This window comes from Primulina eburnea, chromosome 3, assembly GCF_022965805.1.
Source record: "Primulina eburnea isolate SZY01 chromosome 3, ASM2296580v1, whole genome shotgun sequence".
Classification (NCBI taxonomy): Eukaryota; Viridiplantae; Streptophyta; class Magnoliopsida; order Lamiales; family Gesneriaceae; genus Primulina; species Primulina eburnea.
The window spans coordinates 10,563,018-10,582,559 of NC_133103.1; the positions used below are offsets into that span (position 1 = coordinate 10,563,018).

At 31.0% G+C, this 19,542-nt stretch overlaps 2 protein-coding genes across 2 annotated transcripts; one reads left to right on the forward strand and one right to left on the reverse strand.

Annotated features, from left to right (window-relative positions):
• Positions 1 to 2,636: 2,636 nt before the first annotated feature.
• On the reverse strand, positions 2,637 to 4,452 carry LOC140826260 (CBL-interacting serine/threonine-protein kinase 14-like). Its single transcript, XM_073188463.1, has one exon. The coding sequence runs from the start codon at positions 4,112 to 4,114 to the stop codon at positions 2,831 to 2,833; it is 1,284 nt and encodes a 427-aa protein (XP_073044564.1). The 5' UTR covers positions 4,115 to 4,452; the 3' UTR covers positions 2,637 to 2,830.
• Positions 4,453 to 12,699: 8,247 nt separating this feature from the next.
• On the forward strand, positions 12,700 to 15,142 carry LOC140826261 (U-box domain-containing protein 16). Its single transcript, XM_073188464.1, has one exon. It carries the CDS (start codon positions 12,892 to 12,894, stop codon positions 14,935 to 14,937), a length of 2,046 nt encoding a protein of 681 aa, XP_073044565.1. The 5' UTR covers positions 12,700 to 12,891; the 3' UTR covers positions 14,938 to 15,142.
• The last annotated feature ends 4,400 nt before the right edge of the window (positions 15,143 to 19,542 follow it).

Here is a 19,542-nt window from a genome sequence, read left to right on the forward strand (position 1 = left end):
AGTGATGCACACTTTGCCAGTTGTTCTACTACCGTGTGACATAAGTTTTGTTAAAGTAAACGAGCGTTTGAATATTTGATGTTACGTTGTATAAACTTGATGAATTTCTCATTATGTATGCTTGGGAAAATGTTCGTATAAATTCTAATAATGCTAAAAAAAAAAAAATATTTTAGTTAAGTGAAAATTTCATGAAATCTAATAAAAAGAAATCATGGTTGGTTTGGAAATTGATTTAAAAAATTTCTAGTAAAGAAAAATAAATCTTAATTTATTTTCTCTGTTTTTCAATTACTTTATGAATTATCACCATGTTTTTTATGGCAAAAATATTTAAGTAAATAGTCATTATAATAAAAAGATATGTTATTAAACTGAAAATTTTAAGGTGAAAAATAAATTGAATTGAAAACTGATTTAAATTTTAAGTAAATAAAATTATCTCAAAATTTATACTCGTTAATTTGTAAAGTAATTTATTTACACATATTACTTGTGCGTACTATTTAAACAAACAGTAAATATGATATCAAAAATTATTTATATTAAAATTGATGGAAAAAAATGATTGACGACCAGGAAACTGATTTAAAAAATTTGAAAAAATAAAATTATTATCAGTTTAGTTATTCAGAATTATTTATATATTTATGTAATACAATATCTTATATAATATTTAAAATAGTAATTTCGTTAGATTTTATTGAAAATCGACAAGATTATTGAGTTCTATCAATAACTTTTCATTCGAACCAACGAAAAACTGATCCACCAAAAAAAAAAAAAAAAAAAAGTTGTGCTCATGTTTTTGGTCTACTGTAATCGAGTGTCCAAGAGCAAATAACTAAAAGTGAAACAAAACAACACTTTACTGCCTCAATCATGCATGCATCTCTTCCCAATAATTCATATATCTCTTTCAAATTACTTTGGATGTTTCTTATTAAATAAAATTTTTGTAATATTATTTATGGATAATATTAATATTGCATGAGAACCATTGAATAATAATTAGTATATATGGGAAAGAAGCATTCAATTATGAACTGGGACACACACACACCAGCCATTTGTTGACATTAACAGTCGGGCGATTCAATTATTGTACGCACTTTACAACGTGGCTGTGGTTTATGTGTATAATTTGTCAATACGAGGGCCTCATCGTTCAAACGTAGATATATAGATGAGTAGGCAGGCACAAAAGCACAGTTCATGAAAATGGGAAAGTGAATGCCAATAAATACGAGAGCAATCGTTTTGCGCCAAAATCAACCAGACGTCTTCTCCAGAGCTGTGCTTTATTTATTTATTCCTCGAAATTTCTTACACTCGTACCAATTAAAACGTGTCTTCCCAATTCATCATAACACTTTGGTCAGAGATTGGTATACTGAAATGAAAAGGAATGGTATGTTTATTCCGTCCAAAAAATTTAAAATTATTTTGTAATTTCTTAATTAATTTTCTAAATAATAGCTACTAAAAAATGTTTGTTTTTATTGAAAATAATAAAATTATAAATATCGATACTCTATTAATTTTTGTAAAATTATTGTTATTCAAGTCAATTCAACATGTTTATTTAAATAATTAATTTTTTCTAAAAAAAATACATAATAGGAATTTTCAATAGTAATAAATAATCAAACTTAAATTAATTTTATTCATCTTAAATAAAATTTTATATAAAAAATATATCGATTTTGTTTTTCACAATATGTCAAAAAAATAAAAAAACAATAAACAAGACAATTATTTGTACTTGAAAAGAAATAATAAGTATGTTAAAATATTTTTAATTAGTGTATATCAATAAATGAATTTTAAAAATTTTACAAAAATTTACATTGAATATCATAAACTTCAATAAAATATATAAAAGTATAAATTTCAACCCTCTAAACTTTTAAACAACTCCATTAGAATCATTAAAAAAATATAAAATCAATACACACGCTTATTGTGATTTCCATAAGGACTGATATGAGAAATTCACAGTCAATTATTTTGTACCAAACATGACGTACAAATTATATACAGGCAACTGTTTCTTTGTTTATTTCCATTTAATTATTTCCTGACTCACTTCATTGATAATTGGTAAAAATTTATGTGAGACGGTCTCACGGATCGTATTTGTGAGACGGATCTTTTATTTGGGTCACCCATGAAAAAGTATTACTTTTTATGCAAAGAGTATTACTTTTTATTGTGAATATGGGTGGGATTGACCCGTCTTACGAATTATGACCCGTGATATGATTTCACATGAGACTCACTCTTGATCATTAGATTAGATTAATTTGTTGATTGCTTAATTTTAAGTAAAAGAATCTTTTGTTGCTTTTCAATGTAAATTATATTATTGATTTCGCGCCGTAAAGGTTTGTGGTGTTGTAAAACGAACATAAATTAAGTTAGGTTATTCAAAATAACTGCAAACAAGAATATAATTAATAAATTATTTTTTATATCTTTAAAATAATTCATCAGTTTGATTTATTATATATATATATATATATATATATATATATATATATATATATATATAATGTAACTTCTTTGTAATAATGTAAATGTTTCGCATGTTTTTTTTTCAGAATAAACACCACAAAACAAACATGACATGTATGTATATCAAATTAAAAATTTAAATCTCGATGGAAAATAATACCAGGGAAAATTAGTTTACATAGAACCTGGCAATACATATTTTGTCCTAAAATACTCAGATAAAAATTAAAATTCTCTATTATTGAATATTATTATTATTATATACAAATATTTGACGTACTAATGATTGGATTCCCCGGAAGTGGGAATTACTCTACTCGCCGGAGATATGCTCTTCCGATTGAAGGACTAAATCAGTCAGCCGTGGCTTCAATCTCTCGTTCCAAACATCCCCTTCAAAGCCACCACTCGTGATATCTACCACCACCAGCTCCGCCGTCAACCGGTTCACCCCCACCGTTAATTCACAACAACCATTATTCTTCCCCTGCAGCTTCAACACCGTCCCATTCTTCACCACACACATCCCCTCCTCGTCCGCCAACTCCGAGATTCTCAGGATAATCCTCTCCGGTGTTTCGGCCGACACAAACATCTCTGAACTAATGGGATCCCCGATACCACTGAACAAGCCAGATAGAACAGTACCGGAGGAGTAGGAGATTAAATCGAAGGCGTTCAAGAAGCGAGCTTCTTCTCGAGGTTCCTTGAACTCGAACGTCTCTGTAACTACCGGAGGTTTAATCTGCTTGTCCCCCTTTTGAAACCAAGGATCCAGCAATATCTCGTCTACCGTGATTCTGGTGCTGGGGTTGGGGTCGAGGATACGGGACAAGAACCGCTTCAGCTCGGGTGAGGTCCATTTTGGACAACGGAAATCGCCCTTGTAGATCTTTCTATACATGGCCATTATATTGGTGTCGTTGAAAGGCAAGTAACCAGCATTCAACACGAACAGAATAACTCCGCAGGACCACACATCAATCTTCGCACCATCGTAGCCATGTTTCGCGAGGATCTCAGGTGCAACGTACGCCGGGGTCCCGCATAACGTGTGGAGCAAACCGTCGGGCCGAACCTGATCGGTAACGGCGCTGAGCCCGAAATCAGTTATCTTCAACTCCCAATTGTCGTCCAGCAATAGATTCTCGGGCTTTAAATCTCGGTGATAAACTCCCCGCGAGTGGCAGTAACGGACAGCGGAGATCAACTGCTGGAAATATTTGCGGCTAAGATCCTCGCTGAATCTGCCATTTGCAACCTTGGTAAACAGCTCGCCTCCTTTGGCGAATTCCATGACGAAGTAGATCTTGGTCTTTGTGGCGAGTACCTCGAGGAGGCGCACGATGTGGCTATTGTCCAGCTTGTGCATGATAGAAATCTCCCGCTTAATGTGCGCCATGAGGTTTTTCCTCATGACGCGTTGTTTGCTGATAGCTTTGATGGCCACGCTCTGGCCGGTGCGCAGGTCTCGGCCGTGATAGACTTTGGCGAAGGCCCCGCAGCCAAGGAGTTTGCCGAGTTCGTATTTCTTGAAGAGATTGATGCTAATCTCCTCTCCGGCGGTGTCCTGTTGAATTGAAATTCCTTCCACCATAATTTGAGAGACAATGAATTCCACTATCTTCTTATATATCCGCCTGTCTTACACTTATTGCACATTCGTTCCAAAAGGGATGGAACAACAGATGAAACGCGAGGGATCAAATACAGATTTGTTTTGAATTTTTGCAGAAACCGTGTATTAAAAAATAACAAGCCTTCCTAGGATGAAAATCAACAAAATTATTCATAATTTCTCGGGATGGTGATTGGGAAAAAAAAAGGAAGAAAGAAGAAGGTAGGAGGGGAAGAGGAAAACGAAGGAGAGATGCTTAAAAGAGGTTCAAGAGAGACAAGAAGAGAATAAAGAAGAGGCGTAGGACAATATGAATCGTAGCGAATACAGGGTCGTTATTATATTTATTAAGGGACTTTTTTCCAAAGCGACGTCGTACTGCTCGGTTTCTTTGTTTTAATCATTAATATATATGGAGTTGAATGATAAAATTTTGTTATACTTTTAAATTTTTATTTAGATAAAGATAATGTTATTATATTAAATACATATCAGAACTAAAGTTTTAAAATATAAACCCTTCATGATAAAATGTTCCGTAAAAACTAGGTGGTAGTTTTTTTTTTAATTTATCGTATAAACACAATATGATATATAATTTTTATTTAAAATGTAATTTTGACCAAAAAAAATTATTGACCGGATTAGGAGAGATAAAATGTATGATAAGATATTTAAAAGAGATTGAAGAGAGAGAGGTTACAGATAAGATAAAATTACAGAAAATATATAAATCACTATTTTAATTTATTAGGGGATTGTTTCCAAAGCAACGTCGTATTGCTCTTTCCTCGCTCATTATTCTGATATATGATGCCAAAATTTTAATTAACAAATAAATAATTATACTAAATCGTATGGATTACGGTATTAAAATATAAACGCTTGAGAATTAAAAAAATGTTCCGTAAAAAACTAGTTGGTGGTTTCTTATTTAGCTTATAAACACAACATGATATTTAGAATTTTTTTGTATTAAATATGTAGTTGGGAAATTTTCATATTATGGACCGAATTAGGCATGTTTCACACTTAACTACTAATAAATGGTGAAAGAATGGAGATTACGAGATTAATTTATGGGGAAATCACAAATTGTTTATTTACAATTTATAGTATAGTTGCGAGATGTCGACGTGATATTTATGTATGTAGCTTAGTATCAATCGTCTCAACGAAAAAAAAATAACATTGTCAAAAATCAATTTATTCAACTCTTTCCAATTTATTTAAAACACAAATATTCATCAAATGGTTGTAAATTGGTTATATGAGTTTTTTCACGTCATCCAATACAATGCGTTACATGAAAAATAAAAAAAAAAAAAAAATACGTAGCCTCTATTGTATCCATCATATCGACTTTTGGTGTGCAAAAGTGAGGAAAAAGCTTTGTTTTGGCGGAAAAATGGTGAAAAGTGCATTATGTTAGATAAAATTTGAAGTTAATTTTTGTTTTTTTTTTTGGTTAAAGTTAGTTAATAGATATTTATTTAATCTAATAATATACTTAAAAAAAAAAACTTAAAGACACCGAAATATTTATTTGTGATTTAAAAACAAGTTTTACCCAACAACGACCATGAAAAATTACGTGTGTATTCTTAAAATTCACATGTTTATGTTATTAAGACATTTAAAAGAAGGCAAAAATTTGTGTGAGACGGTTTTACTGGTCGTATTTGTGAGACGGATATCTTATTTGGGTCATCCATGAAAAAATATTACTTTTTATGATAAGAGTATTACTTTTTATTGTGAATATGAGTAGGGTTGACCGTCTCATATATTAAGATGCATGAGACGGTCTCACATGAGACATACTCTTAAAAGAATCAAAACTCTATACTCGAACGTACAAAATAAATAATCGAGTTGACCAAACGTGAGAAAGGTGCGAATTAAGAATTCTTTTTTTTGAAGAAAGCAGATTTGTCGCTTAAATTTGTTATACAAAGTCGATCGTCCTACTCCAAACATCCACGCCCAGATATACAAAAGATTCTCGATATCAATAATAATAGTTTGCTGATCTTTCACAACTGACAACTCAAACTCAACTCATAGAATATTCTCTGCGGATCTTAGTTTTCTGATCACCATTTGTCTTCAATTCTATCTTGCTTAAAATCCCTTTGATATACAGATATCCTCTTCTTTTTTTTTTTTTACCAGGAACTTACTTTCACCTCACGGATAATATATAAATCAATCAAATCTTATCTTGAAATTCGAACAATGTATATATACTCAATTCCTAATCCAGAAATATACGTTCTCTCAGGTTATATAAATCAGATCTTTTTTACTTTCAAACTTAGAAATTGTCGTCGTTTAAACTAAATCCCATATCTTGAAAACCTTATTCCCACATTAAACTCGAATTTCTTTGTTATTAAATCTCCATGCTTTATATTCTCACAAAAATCTTCGTGAATTATCAAATGCCATAAGATTCTTTTCACGAATAACTCCATCAAATCATGTAGCCATCCTTAAAAAAAACCTGTAGCACATTGTTTTTTTAAAAAAAAAAATAAACTGAATAAAAATAAAAATAAAAAATCACAAAAAATAGAAACCTAACAAATATATATAAAAAATTGCAATGGAATCCTGGTGTTTATTTGCGCAATCCAGATGCATTGGTCCACCTCAGGCAATTCCTGTGGTTTCCACGAAATTTCTCTTCTCAAGTAAAACAAAAAGGCAGAGTTTTCACATTTCGACAAAACCATACACGTTGTTGCCCATTTTATTTTGCTTCCAATTAAATTCAGAAATATATATATATATATATATATATATATATATATTATTATTATTATTATAATTAAGGGAAGATATTATTCCAAGGACAAGCCTCTTTTTTTAAAAAAAAAACTTAAACGTACAATATGAATTCCCTTTTGTTTTGTCTTAACACTGCATATTAAGTTCTGATCAGGTCATCTCCAACTACAAAATCTATTTTAGTGCAAATTTGACAAGAAAATAATGCGAATTTCGCATCAAATACAACATCCATCTCTAACTCATTTACTTCAAAAATCTTACACCAAAAAGAATATTTTCAAAATATTTCTTTTTATTTTACATATATTAATTATTATCTTTTATCTACTATATTTTTAATTATGATTAATGTTTATCTTATATAATCAATATTATATTATTAATAAATTTAAATTATATATAATATGAATTAGTATACAAAAATTATTTAAATTGAAAAATATGAATACAAATTCAAAAATAATACAGATACGTACAACTTCAAATACAATTAGAATATAACTTCAAACGTTTGAATGATTATATCAATCTCACAAATGATCAATTAAAGCATTTCGTAGTGCGAAATGAGCATATTTATATTAAATTATATTATTTATAAATCAGTAAAATCAAATTATTCTTTAATTATTAATAATTAACATAAATATTAAAAAAATCAATAATTATTATTTTAAATTGTTATGTTTATATATCTCATTATTAAAATAATAAAATAAATATTTTACTCTCATTTAAATAATACTTATATTTAAAAATAAATAATAAAATTAATACATATTTATAATAATTTAAAAAATGTAAAAACAAATGTTGCACCAAATTTGGCGCAAAGGTGGATATCGCAAATCTTTGCTCCAATGGCAATGGAGATGCTCTTACGTTTGGATCAGATACACATATGCTGCATTTTCAATAATATTAGAAGAATTACATTACGAAATTAAATGATTGTATATTTAATTCCCATTTCAAGTTCACATTATTTCAAATATGAACAATATTATTGGAATATGCACGTGCCGCAACCGACCCTATGAAAAAAACATATATGTTGGACAAATGTTGGCAGGCTTGCTAATTAATTTGCATTTCCCAAAGCTCGGTGTTTCAATATGATTATATTTATACGCGTGATGTAACTACATACACTCGGAAGGAAAACAATCGATACACACACAAACCCCCTTTTTTTTTAATATGCAAAGAGTCAAACTACTCGTGAGCGACTCGATAAAAACTCGATTTAGCATGATTTGATCGAGCTCGGGTATCTCAAATCTTCACTCGAGCCATGTATCGAATGAACAAATTTGAATAGAACTGTAAAAATTACTTCATTTGTTGTATATGAATATCTCGCCTGCGTTGCTGTCTCCACAGAATCTGCATTTAAAACCGATTGAGATGGGCGGGAAGTAAATATCCACACATGCATGTTTATGTATGTGATCTCTAAAAAAAAGAAGAGATATTACTTTCAAATTAAGACCCATGCCAGTTTACTTGAATAAAACGTCATCGCTTCTTTGGAAAAAATTCAATCAGCAATTAAATAAGGAGAAGGTGTACCACATAATCCGATTTGAAGAGTCAGAACCATTCAATATTCTATTATAAAATCGTTGCCCATTTCACAGAACTATCGGCCGCAACCTACCTACTGTTAGGTATCAAATACATGAATATATGCAGGTCTCAGCAGGCATCGTTCGCCAATTAAATTCATAATTTTAATCAAGATTTATGAGTATATAATTTTTGAAACCTTATAAATTTTGTTCTAACCGGTGGACGTTCACATCACACCATTCAATGCGTATGTTAGTTTTAGAGGAAAATATCCTAAAACCAAACGAATATAATCATACCAACACATTTTTCTCTGAAAACTCAATTTTGTAATTTCCTTTTTCTCAAATATCGTTTGGGATCGTGTAAGAGTTTAGAAAAAAGCGTTGGTCAAATCTCTCAGCTTGACATCTTACACTTGTATTTCATCCAAGAAGTTTTAATATCATCAAAATCAAGAATGCTAGCATTTCCGTAACCCGGCACCATTGGTTTATTTAATAATAAACCATCTATGGTAATTACGTCAACTCTGTTATTATAATATATGACTAAATACACAAATCCAAACTCAAAATTTTCTTGAATAAAATTAGTCGATGAATCCAACTTTTACTTTTATTCTTCATTCAATATTAATATGTTTAGTTTCTATATGATGATACCGAATTTATTTTTATTATAAACGACTCATTTTTTTAATAACATAATCCTCATTTATCTGCACATCTAATCACACGAATAACTAAATATATAATTCATAAGTGCAAAGGTGTACTAAGCGATAACATTTTTTTTACATGAATTGATATGTGAAATTGTGAATAATAAATATGCGAAAACACACACTTTGGAGAAATTGATGAGTCATCAACATTGATTTCGAAATATTAATTAAAATATAAAAATTTGATTGGGTTAGAATGTTCAGTGGCATTTAGTCTCTACCAAAAGGCACTGTGACGTTGAGACGGGGCTATTATCTTCGATGCGTAGCATCCACAAATAATATATATTTTAAAAAAATTATTAAACCAAATATTCTATATACACGTATCTTCTTAATACTGAATTTAAAACGATATTCATAAAATATATTTATTTTTTTTATGCCAATTTTTTTTACTTGATCCTATAATTTTTTTAAGAGCTACTTTAATTTATAATGAAATAAAATATACTCCACTGTTAACTAAATCGAGTTGAGCTTCAATATATTATAATAAAATTACAAAATAATTTCAATTTTCTTCTACTAAAAATGTTTGTTTATATTCGTTAAACTGATAAAAATTAAAACTAAAGTCAGAGTATATATTGAAGAAGCCAATGGCCCAAAAGAGGCATGAAATGTGATTGCCAGCAGAAAAGGCCATCTAAGGGTCCATTTGTTTGTTACTAATTGGAGACAGCAAAAGCCCGTAATATGGAATAATTTTTAGGATTGCCTTTGCTTTCTTTACATATATACATGTATCAACATAAAAAAACTTATGTGAGACAATTTCACGAGTCATATTTTGTGAGATAGATATCTTATTTGGGTCATCTATTACAAAATATTATTTTTATGCTAAGAGTATTACTTTTTATTGTGAAAATCGGTAGGATTGACCCTTCTCACAGATAAAGATTCGTAAGATCGTTTCACAAGAGACATACTCATGTATCAATATCAAAATACAAAATTAGATCAATTTCTTATTGAGAAAACATATGGTAGATAACAAAATGCACAAGTAGATAATTTTTCTTTTATATATTGGGCGAATAGAGGTTATGTCATAAAGTCAGGAGACTTTTGATAGATAATTCTTTTTAATTTAATATAAATATACATACATATACACACATCGAAGCTGTCATGCCAAGAATAAAAAAATATAATATATGTGTGGCGAAATGATTTTAATAATATTTAAGTTGGAAAATATATATAGTTTTGTTCGAAATGAATGTCAATGGGGCAGCGTGTTGCGGGTTATTTATGGAAGCAGTTGCAACAACAAACCCTTAAACTTTAAATATGCCAAAAATAATTAATATTGTCCACAGTTGGCTTTGCCATCTATCGATAATTAATCTCTGCCCAAAATGCTTCATATAATAAATAAATAATTCGCATACAAAATTTAATATCTTGACTAAATCGGGCATACAATTGATGAAAAGTGCATTAATATTAGACAGAAGGATTGCTGCTTAGAGTTTTAATTTGTAATTTTCAATTTGTGACAAATGTTGTCCTTTTTCATCATGGATGTCGATATGATATTGCACACGTGGACACTAAACTAAAAAAAAAGGGTTATATCTGAATTTTTGGTAACATAGGAAAAAATTCACAAAAAGCATATTTAGTATAATAATAGCGATCAATGCCACATGTTAAAAAAATTAACGATAAACCCAAAGCATAAAGATTTGGATCAATTTTTATTTGTTTTTGAAATTGAAAATAGCTATGCATGGAAGTTTAATTTGGATAGATTGATTTAAAAAATTAAAAGATGTTTAAATGAAGTTGTAATATAGTTCATTTATTTTCTACAATTATATATATATATATATATATATATATATAAATATATATATATATAACGATATTTTATTATACTGAAAAATTAATTATCGTAAGGTGTTTAACTTTAATATAATATAATATAATATTTACGTTGTGCGTGTCATCCATGGGAGAAGGCAATGACTGCTGAAAATCACGTTATGAATATAATATTTGGGCTAACCAGTTGACGTAGCAGCCCGTAGAAACTTTCTAACTTGGTTTCATTGTTCCGAAACGTGGTGCCGCCACCCGAATTAGACTTAATCAAATGTTTAATTGTTATTTAATTATGGAACTTTGTAACTTATGAACATGCTATTTTGCCTATTACCGTGAGTAATCATTATTTTATCTTCTACTAATCATCACAGATTAATGTTAATATTATTTTCACAAATTTTACTAGTTGCAAATATAAAAATAATTCATACTATTTATAAATATACATCTACACTATATTATTATTATTATTTGAATTATAAAAGATTTTTAGTATAGAATTAACTAGTTCTGAAATATCTTCCCAAAAATATACCACTAATACTGTTATTTTTAAATAAAATAAAATATGATAGCATTATATTTCGCACACAAATTTGCTAGATAAAAAAATCATATAGTTAAAATCAAAATGGAAATTTATGTACACTCATCACGTATTAAGGTACTCTTATCAACTTCAAAAAGTAATATTTCTGATTTTACAAAATAATATTCTCTTCGTTCGATAATAATAATAATAATAATGCTAAAGATACAACCAATATATCGTTACAACGGTATTTACAATCATTATATGTCGAGATTTTGTATTAAATATATAGTGAGATTTTGACAAATTGAATTTTACATTGAATTTTGTATGTTGTAAAAATGGACGTATATGTAGTATCATTCTAAAAAAAGGTCATAAAAACTTATTATAATAAATTATCGCAATTGTATAAATATATATCATCTCATCCAATTTTTAAAGTTTCTAAACTATTTCTTTATCCTTATCCATATTTTTTTTATTATAAAAGAATATCATATTAACGACTAAGAATATTTTTAAAAAAATTAAATGAATTGAAAATTATATGTTGGTGAATAATTGCATAATATTTGTTTGTACAAGGCCATGATGAGTATTATCCAAATTGCTAATAATTATTTGGTAAAGTGCGAGAAACAGACCATTCACCACCATATATACATACCCCACTGCCAACTCATCGAACATATCCCAAACCAAACACGGTCAAAAATAAGAAACATGTTATAAACAAAATCTGGTTTTCATATCGTGCAACAGCCGGCAACTCCGAATCGGTTTCAAATTTATAATAATAATAATAATAATAATAAATCAATTAATTTTTTTTTTTACTAAATATAATTGATAACGAAATTTATTTTATTTTTAACTTTCATTCAATATAAATTCATTCAAACCATTAAATGAATTTAAAAATTTTAGATTATAAATTCACATTTCAAATTATTTCTTTCGAATGCAACCTTAAATAGTTTGTTCAATTCAACCTTTATTAATCGAATCATTGTTGTATCCACTGCAATACTCACGCCTTCTATGTTAGACTTGTAATTATATATATAATTAATATCAATATTTTACTGAATCAATTAGTTATATTTTGAATTAGTAATCAAATAATAGAGGAAAAGGCATCCAAACAAATGTTTTTCTTTAAAATTGTTGACAGCTCATTCGTTTGATTATTGCAATTTCTTTCGCTTACAAGAGAATCAACTCTTTTGCTTCCCAATTCTTTCTTTTTCTCTTTTGTAAATTCGTTCATTTCCCTATCAGTAGCGGATGGCGGTGTCGCAGGATAACTTCCCGGCCAGAAAACGGCGGCCCTCGGCGGGCGCGTTCGTCTCGCCCGGTTACTCCGATCAGAAGCTTCTCCGCTCGCTCTTTCTTCTCTCTCAGGAAGTCTCATCTCTCCAGCCCCTCAAAGTCCTCCTCAACACAAGCTCCGCCTCCGTTATCAGAAAATCTCGGCTCATTTCCGTCGTTTTTGAGGACCTTGTTTCTACTCAGGTAAATATTCTTTCTCCTTCTGCTGCTTTGTGCTTCGAGGAATTGTATATCGTTCTGCAACGGATGAAAATATTGGTCGAGGATTGCTCCAGCTGCAGCAAGATGTGGCTGCTGACGCAAATTCACTCCATATCCATTTCTTTTCATCAATTGATAGCTGAATTCTCCACGCTTCTCGATATTTTCCCTTCGAAAGAGATGAAATTGAACGAGGATGTCCAAGAATTGCTCGATTTGATCATAAAGCAGTGTTCAGATCAAACAGCAGATTGTGTGGATTGCGGCGCTGAAGATCTTAGAGCCGAGGTTCTGAACATGCTGGAAAATATCAAAAAAGAGATCGTTCCGGATTATCGAAACCTCTCCGAGATTTTCAAAGCATTGGACTTGAACGACTCCACAAGTTGCAGCAACGAAATCGAGAACCTCGAGGATGAAGTTCAGAACCAAATGGACGACAAGTCAAAGGCGGATGTTATCGCGTTGATAGGACTCGTACGCTACGCAAAGTGCGTCTTGTACGGCGCCTCGACGCCGAGAAACAGCCGGATGCGGCGGCAGGCCACGGGCGAGGTGAATATCCCGGCGGATTTCAGGTGCCCGATCTCTCTGGATTTGATGAGGGATCCGGTGGTGGTGTCCACAGGGCAGACTTACGATAGGGCCTCGATATGCCAGTGGATCGAATCAGGACACGACACGTGTCCGAAGACAGGTCAGACCCTCACCCACACCCAGCTCATCCCCAATTTAGCTTTGAAGAATTTAATAGCGATGTGGTGCCGGGACCAGAGGATCCCGTTTGAGTCAACAGAGAATATCAACGCCACGCCTAACGGCGTCTTCCTCAACAAAACCGCGTTGGAGGCTGTTAAGATGACTGTTTCCTTTTTGGTCAACAACTTAACGGCGTCACAGACGACGGAGTCAATCAATCGCGTGGTTCACGAGTTGCGTGTATTGGCCAAGACCGACTCGGATAGTCGGGCATGCATCGCCGAAGCTGGAGCCCTCCCTCTGCTGGTCTTGTTGTTGGGCTCGGAGCATCCTGACCTGCAAGTCAACGCCGTTACTACGATTCTGAACCTCTCTATACTGGAGGCGAACAAAACGAGGATCATGGAGACCGATGGACTCCTTAACGGTGTGATAGAGGTGTTGAGGTCTGGTGCCTCATGGGAGGCCAAGGGGAATGCGGCGGCAACTATTTTCAGCTTGACTGGCGTTCATGCGCATCGGAAGAAACTGGGGAAGAAGACAAGGGTTGTGAAGGCCCTGCTCGATTTGGCCAGATTGGGTCCGACTTCTCCTAAGAGGGATGCCATGATGGCTATCTTGAATTTGGCGGCAGATAGGGAGGCGGTTGGCAAGTTGATTGAGGGAGGAGTGGTGGATATAATGGGAGGAGAGCAGCCGGAGTCGCTGTTGGAAACGGCGGTGGCAGTGCTGGAGGTGGTGATGAAGAGGGGCGGATTGCTGGCAGTGGCCGCGGCTTACCGTGAAAACTTGGTGAAAAGGTTGACGACAGTGTTGAGAGAAGGGTCAGATAGAGCCAGAGAAAGTGCTGCGGCTACACTTGTGATTATTTGCAGGAGAGGGGGGTCAGAGATGGTGGCGGAGGTGGCGGCCATTTCGGGAATAGAGAGGGTTGTTTGGGAAATAATGGGGAGTGGAACGGGGCGAGGAAGAAGAAAGGCAGCTACGTTGTTGAGGGTTCTACGGCGGTGGGCGTCTGGACTGGTCGGAGAGCAACTCAACAATCAACAGCACTCTACAATTGTGGATACGAATTTAACAAGGATAGTGGTTCCAGCATAAAATTTCACTGTACTTTTCCGTTTTTGTTTTAAAAAAAAAATAGTTTTAGATTGAAACATTCATTATTTCTTTAAATTTCATTTACCAAATGAAATTATTTATTGAATTTGTGATTAATATTGTTTTGAATCCAGCAGTGTAAACCAACTTCGAGTTGCTATCATGATGTAATCAGATAATCAAAAGTAGCTTCTTTGCCCGTAAAGGCTCCTCCTTTGAAATTGCATTAGTACAACAAAACAAACCCGAATAAAAGGAGAAATGCCACAGTTCAGATTCTCATCAGAGAACGAAATGGGGACTCTTCGCTAATTAATATTTTTGGAGTTTTCTTATGTTTCTATTTTAGATGCTATTGGTTGGGCATGAGTATTTTATATTTTGTGATATGGAGGGCAAGAAATTCTAAACAACATGGATCAAGTTCTACAGTGGAGTATTGATCGGATATAGAAAAAAATATCCCTAAAATTTTCAAGTCATGAGAATCTGAAAGTCCGGCCAGCTCGGAATTGCTCAAGTGTGTATATATATCAAGAAGTTAGGAAATCACTAGTGAGACCAATGATAATTCCGTGGTGCATAATTCGATGGACTACTCGAACAAGAAGAGAAGACAAATTGTGCAAAAAGAATTTCGCATAATTATTTAACAAGACCACCTTAAAAGATTATAATTCCCCACAAAGATCTCTCGGCCGTTTGACAAGGAGGATGCCCTAATATTCTCATTTTTGGAATAGATATTGGGTTTCAATCTCATTTATGTGGGTTGCATGTCTACTTATTAGTAGTTGGTTGTAATTAGTTATTTGATGGCATTTTTGAATAATTTGTGATGAATGGTACTCTATTAATCGATTGGTACGTATACAAATATCGAACATGGTACTCTATTACCAATGTCTGTATCTTTTCGAATTCTCTTTGGATGGTTCAAACATTAACTCTCCATGTCAAGAATCTTGGATCCTGATGACCTTTTAGTCTTGGATTTCGGATCGCTTTTCGACTCCACAAATTTCCTTTCCTTAAAACACATGAGAAGGTCGGCAAATGGAGATAATCACTTCATGATATCCGCATACAATATTTGTCTTATCATGTGGTAAAATAACCTCCTTTCGAGTTCTCTGAACTAAACATAAGGATGGTTTCTTAATTTGATTAGATTGGTTACAATCATCGAGGTATTTAAAAAACATTTCAAATCTCCAGAAGCTTAAGAATATTCACTTAGTGAAAAAGAGAGAAATGACGAGAAGAATAGAGTGAACTGGGAATAATACGGCCATGTACACAATTATTAATTATATAGAGCTATGTTTGTCTTACTAAAAACCCAATTTGCATTTGTTTTATATTAGTCAGTTGGTTATAATTATTTAAGTTCAGTTTGGACAAGTTTTTTATAAAAGTTTTTTTTAAAAAAAATTATAAAATATATTTGTTTGGACGACTATTTTATAAAAAAGTATTTTTATAGTTAAAAATAATTGCAAGTTGTTTGGATATCTATTATATAAAAACCTTTTAATTGTAATTTTTCTTCTTGTTTGTGGATTGGGATTGGGAGTTTTTTTTTTCTTTTTCTTTATACTTTCTATTTGTTCGTGATTGATTTTCTTTTCTTTTTCTTTTTTCATTTAATTCACAATTAAATGTAAAAAAATTTAAACATAGGGATTCTCATTTAAAATGTTGAAAACAAAAAAACTTAATTTAAAATAATTTTGTTACAACTATCTATAAAATCAATATGAAAACTTTATGATTCACATATATAAACACCTTGTGGTGATGATTGAATTTATATGCTGACAGTAACCCCTCAATCTCGTTGTACTAAAAAGTTATATAGCGAGTCTCATGTGAGAACGTCTCACAGATCATAATCTGTGAGACCGTCTCACGGATCATAAACTCTACTCATATTCACAATAAAAAGTAATATTCTTAGCATAAAAAGTAATATTTTTTCATTGATGACCCAAATAAGAGATCCGTCTCACAAATACGACCTGTGAGACTGTCTCACACAAGTTTTTGCCAAAGTTATATCAACACACAAGGCTTTTATAAGATTTCTTTAGAAAAAAGTCGAAGGTTTAAATCTAATTTAGGAAGCATGCATGAGACAAAAACCTATTCATCCTTTCCAAAATCTCGTTGAAGATTTACATCTAATCTAGGTAGTATGAGACACAAATGCAAACTTATTCATCCTTTCGAGAATCCCGCTCGCTTTCCTCTTCGCCCTTGAAGTTCCTGTTTGTGAAACCTAAGTGAAAATTTCACATGCAGTGGCCAACCACCTAATTTCCCTCAACTTTCTCATGGACAGCGATCCTACCCTGCAAATTGATCAGTGCATGGATTGGCATGCTGCACGATGTTGTACGAGGGTCTTCGATGAGATTGCCCTGCAAAAAAGGTATTAAGATAAGGCGATCCTAAGAAAAACTGTCGTAGAAACAAATGAAATTGTGTAAAGGGAGTTAATCAAACCTTATGGGCATCGATCCTAAGACTGCATCACTGCAGTCAAAACCAAAAACGGCAAGAGAAGGGGCTAATAAATGTCATCGAACCTAGAATTACCAACAAGAGAGCAATTTTTTGAACTCATCCACCAAATTATTATATGCAAATTTTTTAAAAAAGATACTAATATGGGAAAATGACATTATGGAATTAAAACGAAGCAAAACTTGTATGAGACGGTCTCACAGGTCGTATTTCGTGAGATAGATATTTATTTGGGTAATCCATGAAAGCGTATTACTTTTTATGCTAAGAGTATTATTTTTTATTGTGAATATCGGTAGGGTTAACTCGTCTCACATATAAAGATTCGTGAGACTTTATTACAAGAGACCTATTCTTAAAACAATAAAGTTTAAAGATAATCGAGTTGAAAGTTAAGACCATCAATATCAAATGAACTGACTTGCCACCAGAAGATTAAAAAATTAAGACAATAAGATTTATTGACAAACATCTGAAGTGCCTCAGGACTAAAAAGATTTTTATAGTACTGTTTGTCTAAACAGAACTTTAGTAACTTCAAATTAATTTTGAGTAAGCTCTTGCGATATTATATTGTGGCCTTTGATATTGATTGGGCTAATTGGTTCATAAATTATTTAATTCAATAACTTTTTACATATTTCAAATATTTCTCTCTCACAATTTAATATTTTATATATTGATTTTATGAAAGACAACAAATAAGTCAGTACTAAATTTATCGAAACCAAACTTCAATTATTCAAGTGAATGAAACCTATTTATTTAAATAATTAATTTTTTCAAAATACATAATAATAATTTTCAATATTAATAAAAATCAAACTGATCATTTTAAATAATTTTTTGTATGCAAAAAATATCAATTTTGTTTTTGACAATATGTCAAATAAAAAATTAAATAAGACAATTATTTGTACTGAAAATAAATAATAAGTATGTTAAAATATTTGTAATTAGTGTAACTTTATAAAATTTTAATATATTTAATTTATTATAGTTATTCTTATATATATGTCAAGAAACTTATAACATTATGTATTAATCACACACACACACACACATATTCATCAAGTTAATGAAAAAACATTATGTGTAAGAATTTTGAGTTATAATAAAATCAAGATATAGATTAACTAAAATTATAAAAATAAATTAAACATAAAATGTTATATAATAATTAATAAAAAATTACTAATTAAAAATTATTATTATTTTCAATTCATAGATCAATAAAATATTATAATTTTTTTTGTTCCGTAGTAATAAATTTTTAAACTTTTTTAATAAATATAATTTTAAGTTTTGTGACTGAAACACAAAAAATAAAATGAATTATGTTAATAATTTTGATTTTAAACTCTTGTTAACAATAAAAAAAATATTTTTTTAAAAATACAAATAAAATAAAAATTATATGGTAGAGAAAAGAATAAAAATTTATGCTTGTATTGAATATGTTAGTTTAAAGATTTTTTAATTAAATATACATCAAAATCTTTAATTAAGTTGAACCAAAAACATTTTTGACATTTTATTGTGGTATCTTAGCTAGGCTTTAATTATATGTTAGTTTAAAGATTTTTTAATTAAATATACATCAAAATCTTTAATTAAGTTGAACCAAAAACATTTTTGACATTTTATTGTGGTATCTTAGCTAGGCTTTAATTTTTATACTTAATAGAATTTCATGGAGTTATTAAAGTTTATTGACATTTTGAATATCTATAGACTTTTTGTATAATTTTTAAATGTCAAGTTTGAATACCACATAACTTTTTAAAATTCTACAAAATTTTACATTGAATACAACTAGAAATTTATTAACTTTTATAGAGTATATAAAAGTTTAGATTGAATATCTCTAGACTTTTAAACTTCATAAAAATAATTAAAAGTCTAGAACCAGTACATCCTATTAGGTAATTAATGCACAAGACGTTTATATACATACTTTATAGTACGATTATATTGTAACGCTCCAGATTTGAGACTATCTTCACTGTATCAAAACGAGTCTTTCTAGCATGTTTATTTCCTCGTTCATACACCCTAGGAAACATCTCATGGTTA

Bases quoted from the DNA above. Each gene is read 5' to 3' on its own strand.
- LOC140826260 (XM_073188463.1), bottom strand. From the start codon at position 4,114: ATGGTGGAAGGAATTTCAATTCAACAGGACACCGCCGGAGAGGAGATT.
- LOC140826261 (XM_073188464.1), top strand. From the start codon at position 12,892: ATGGCGGTGTCGCAGGATAACTTCCCGGCCAGAAAACGGCGGCCCTCG.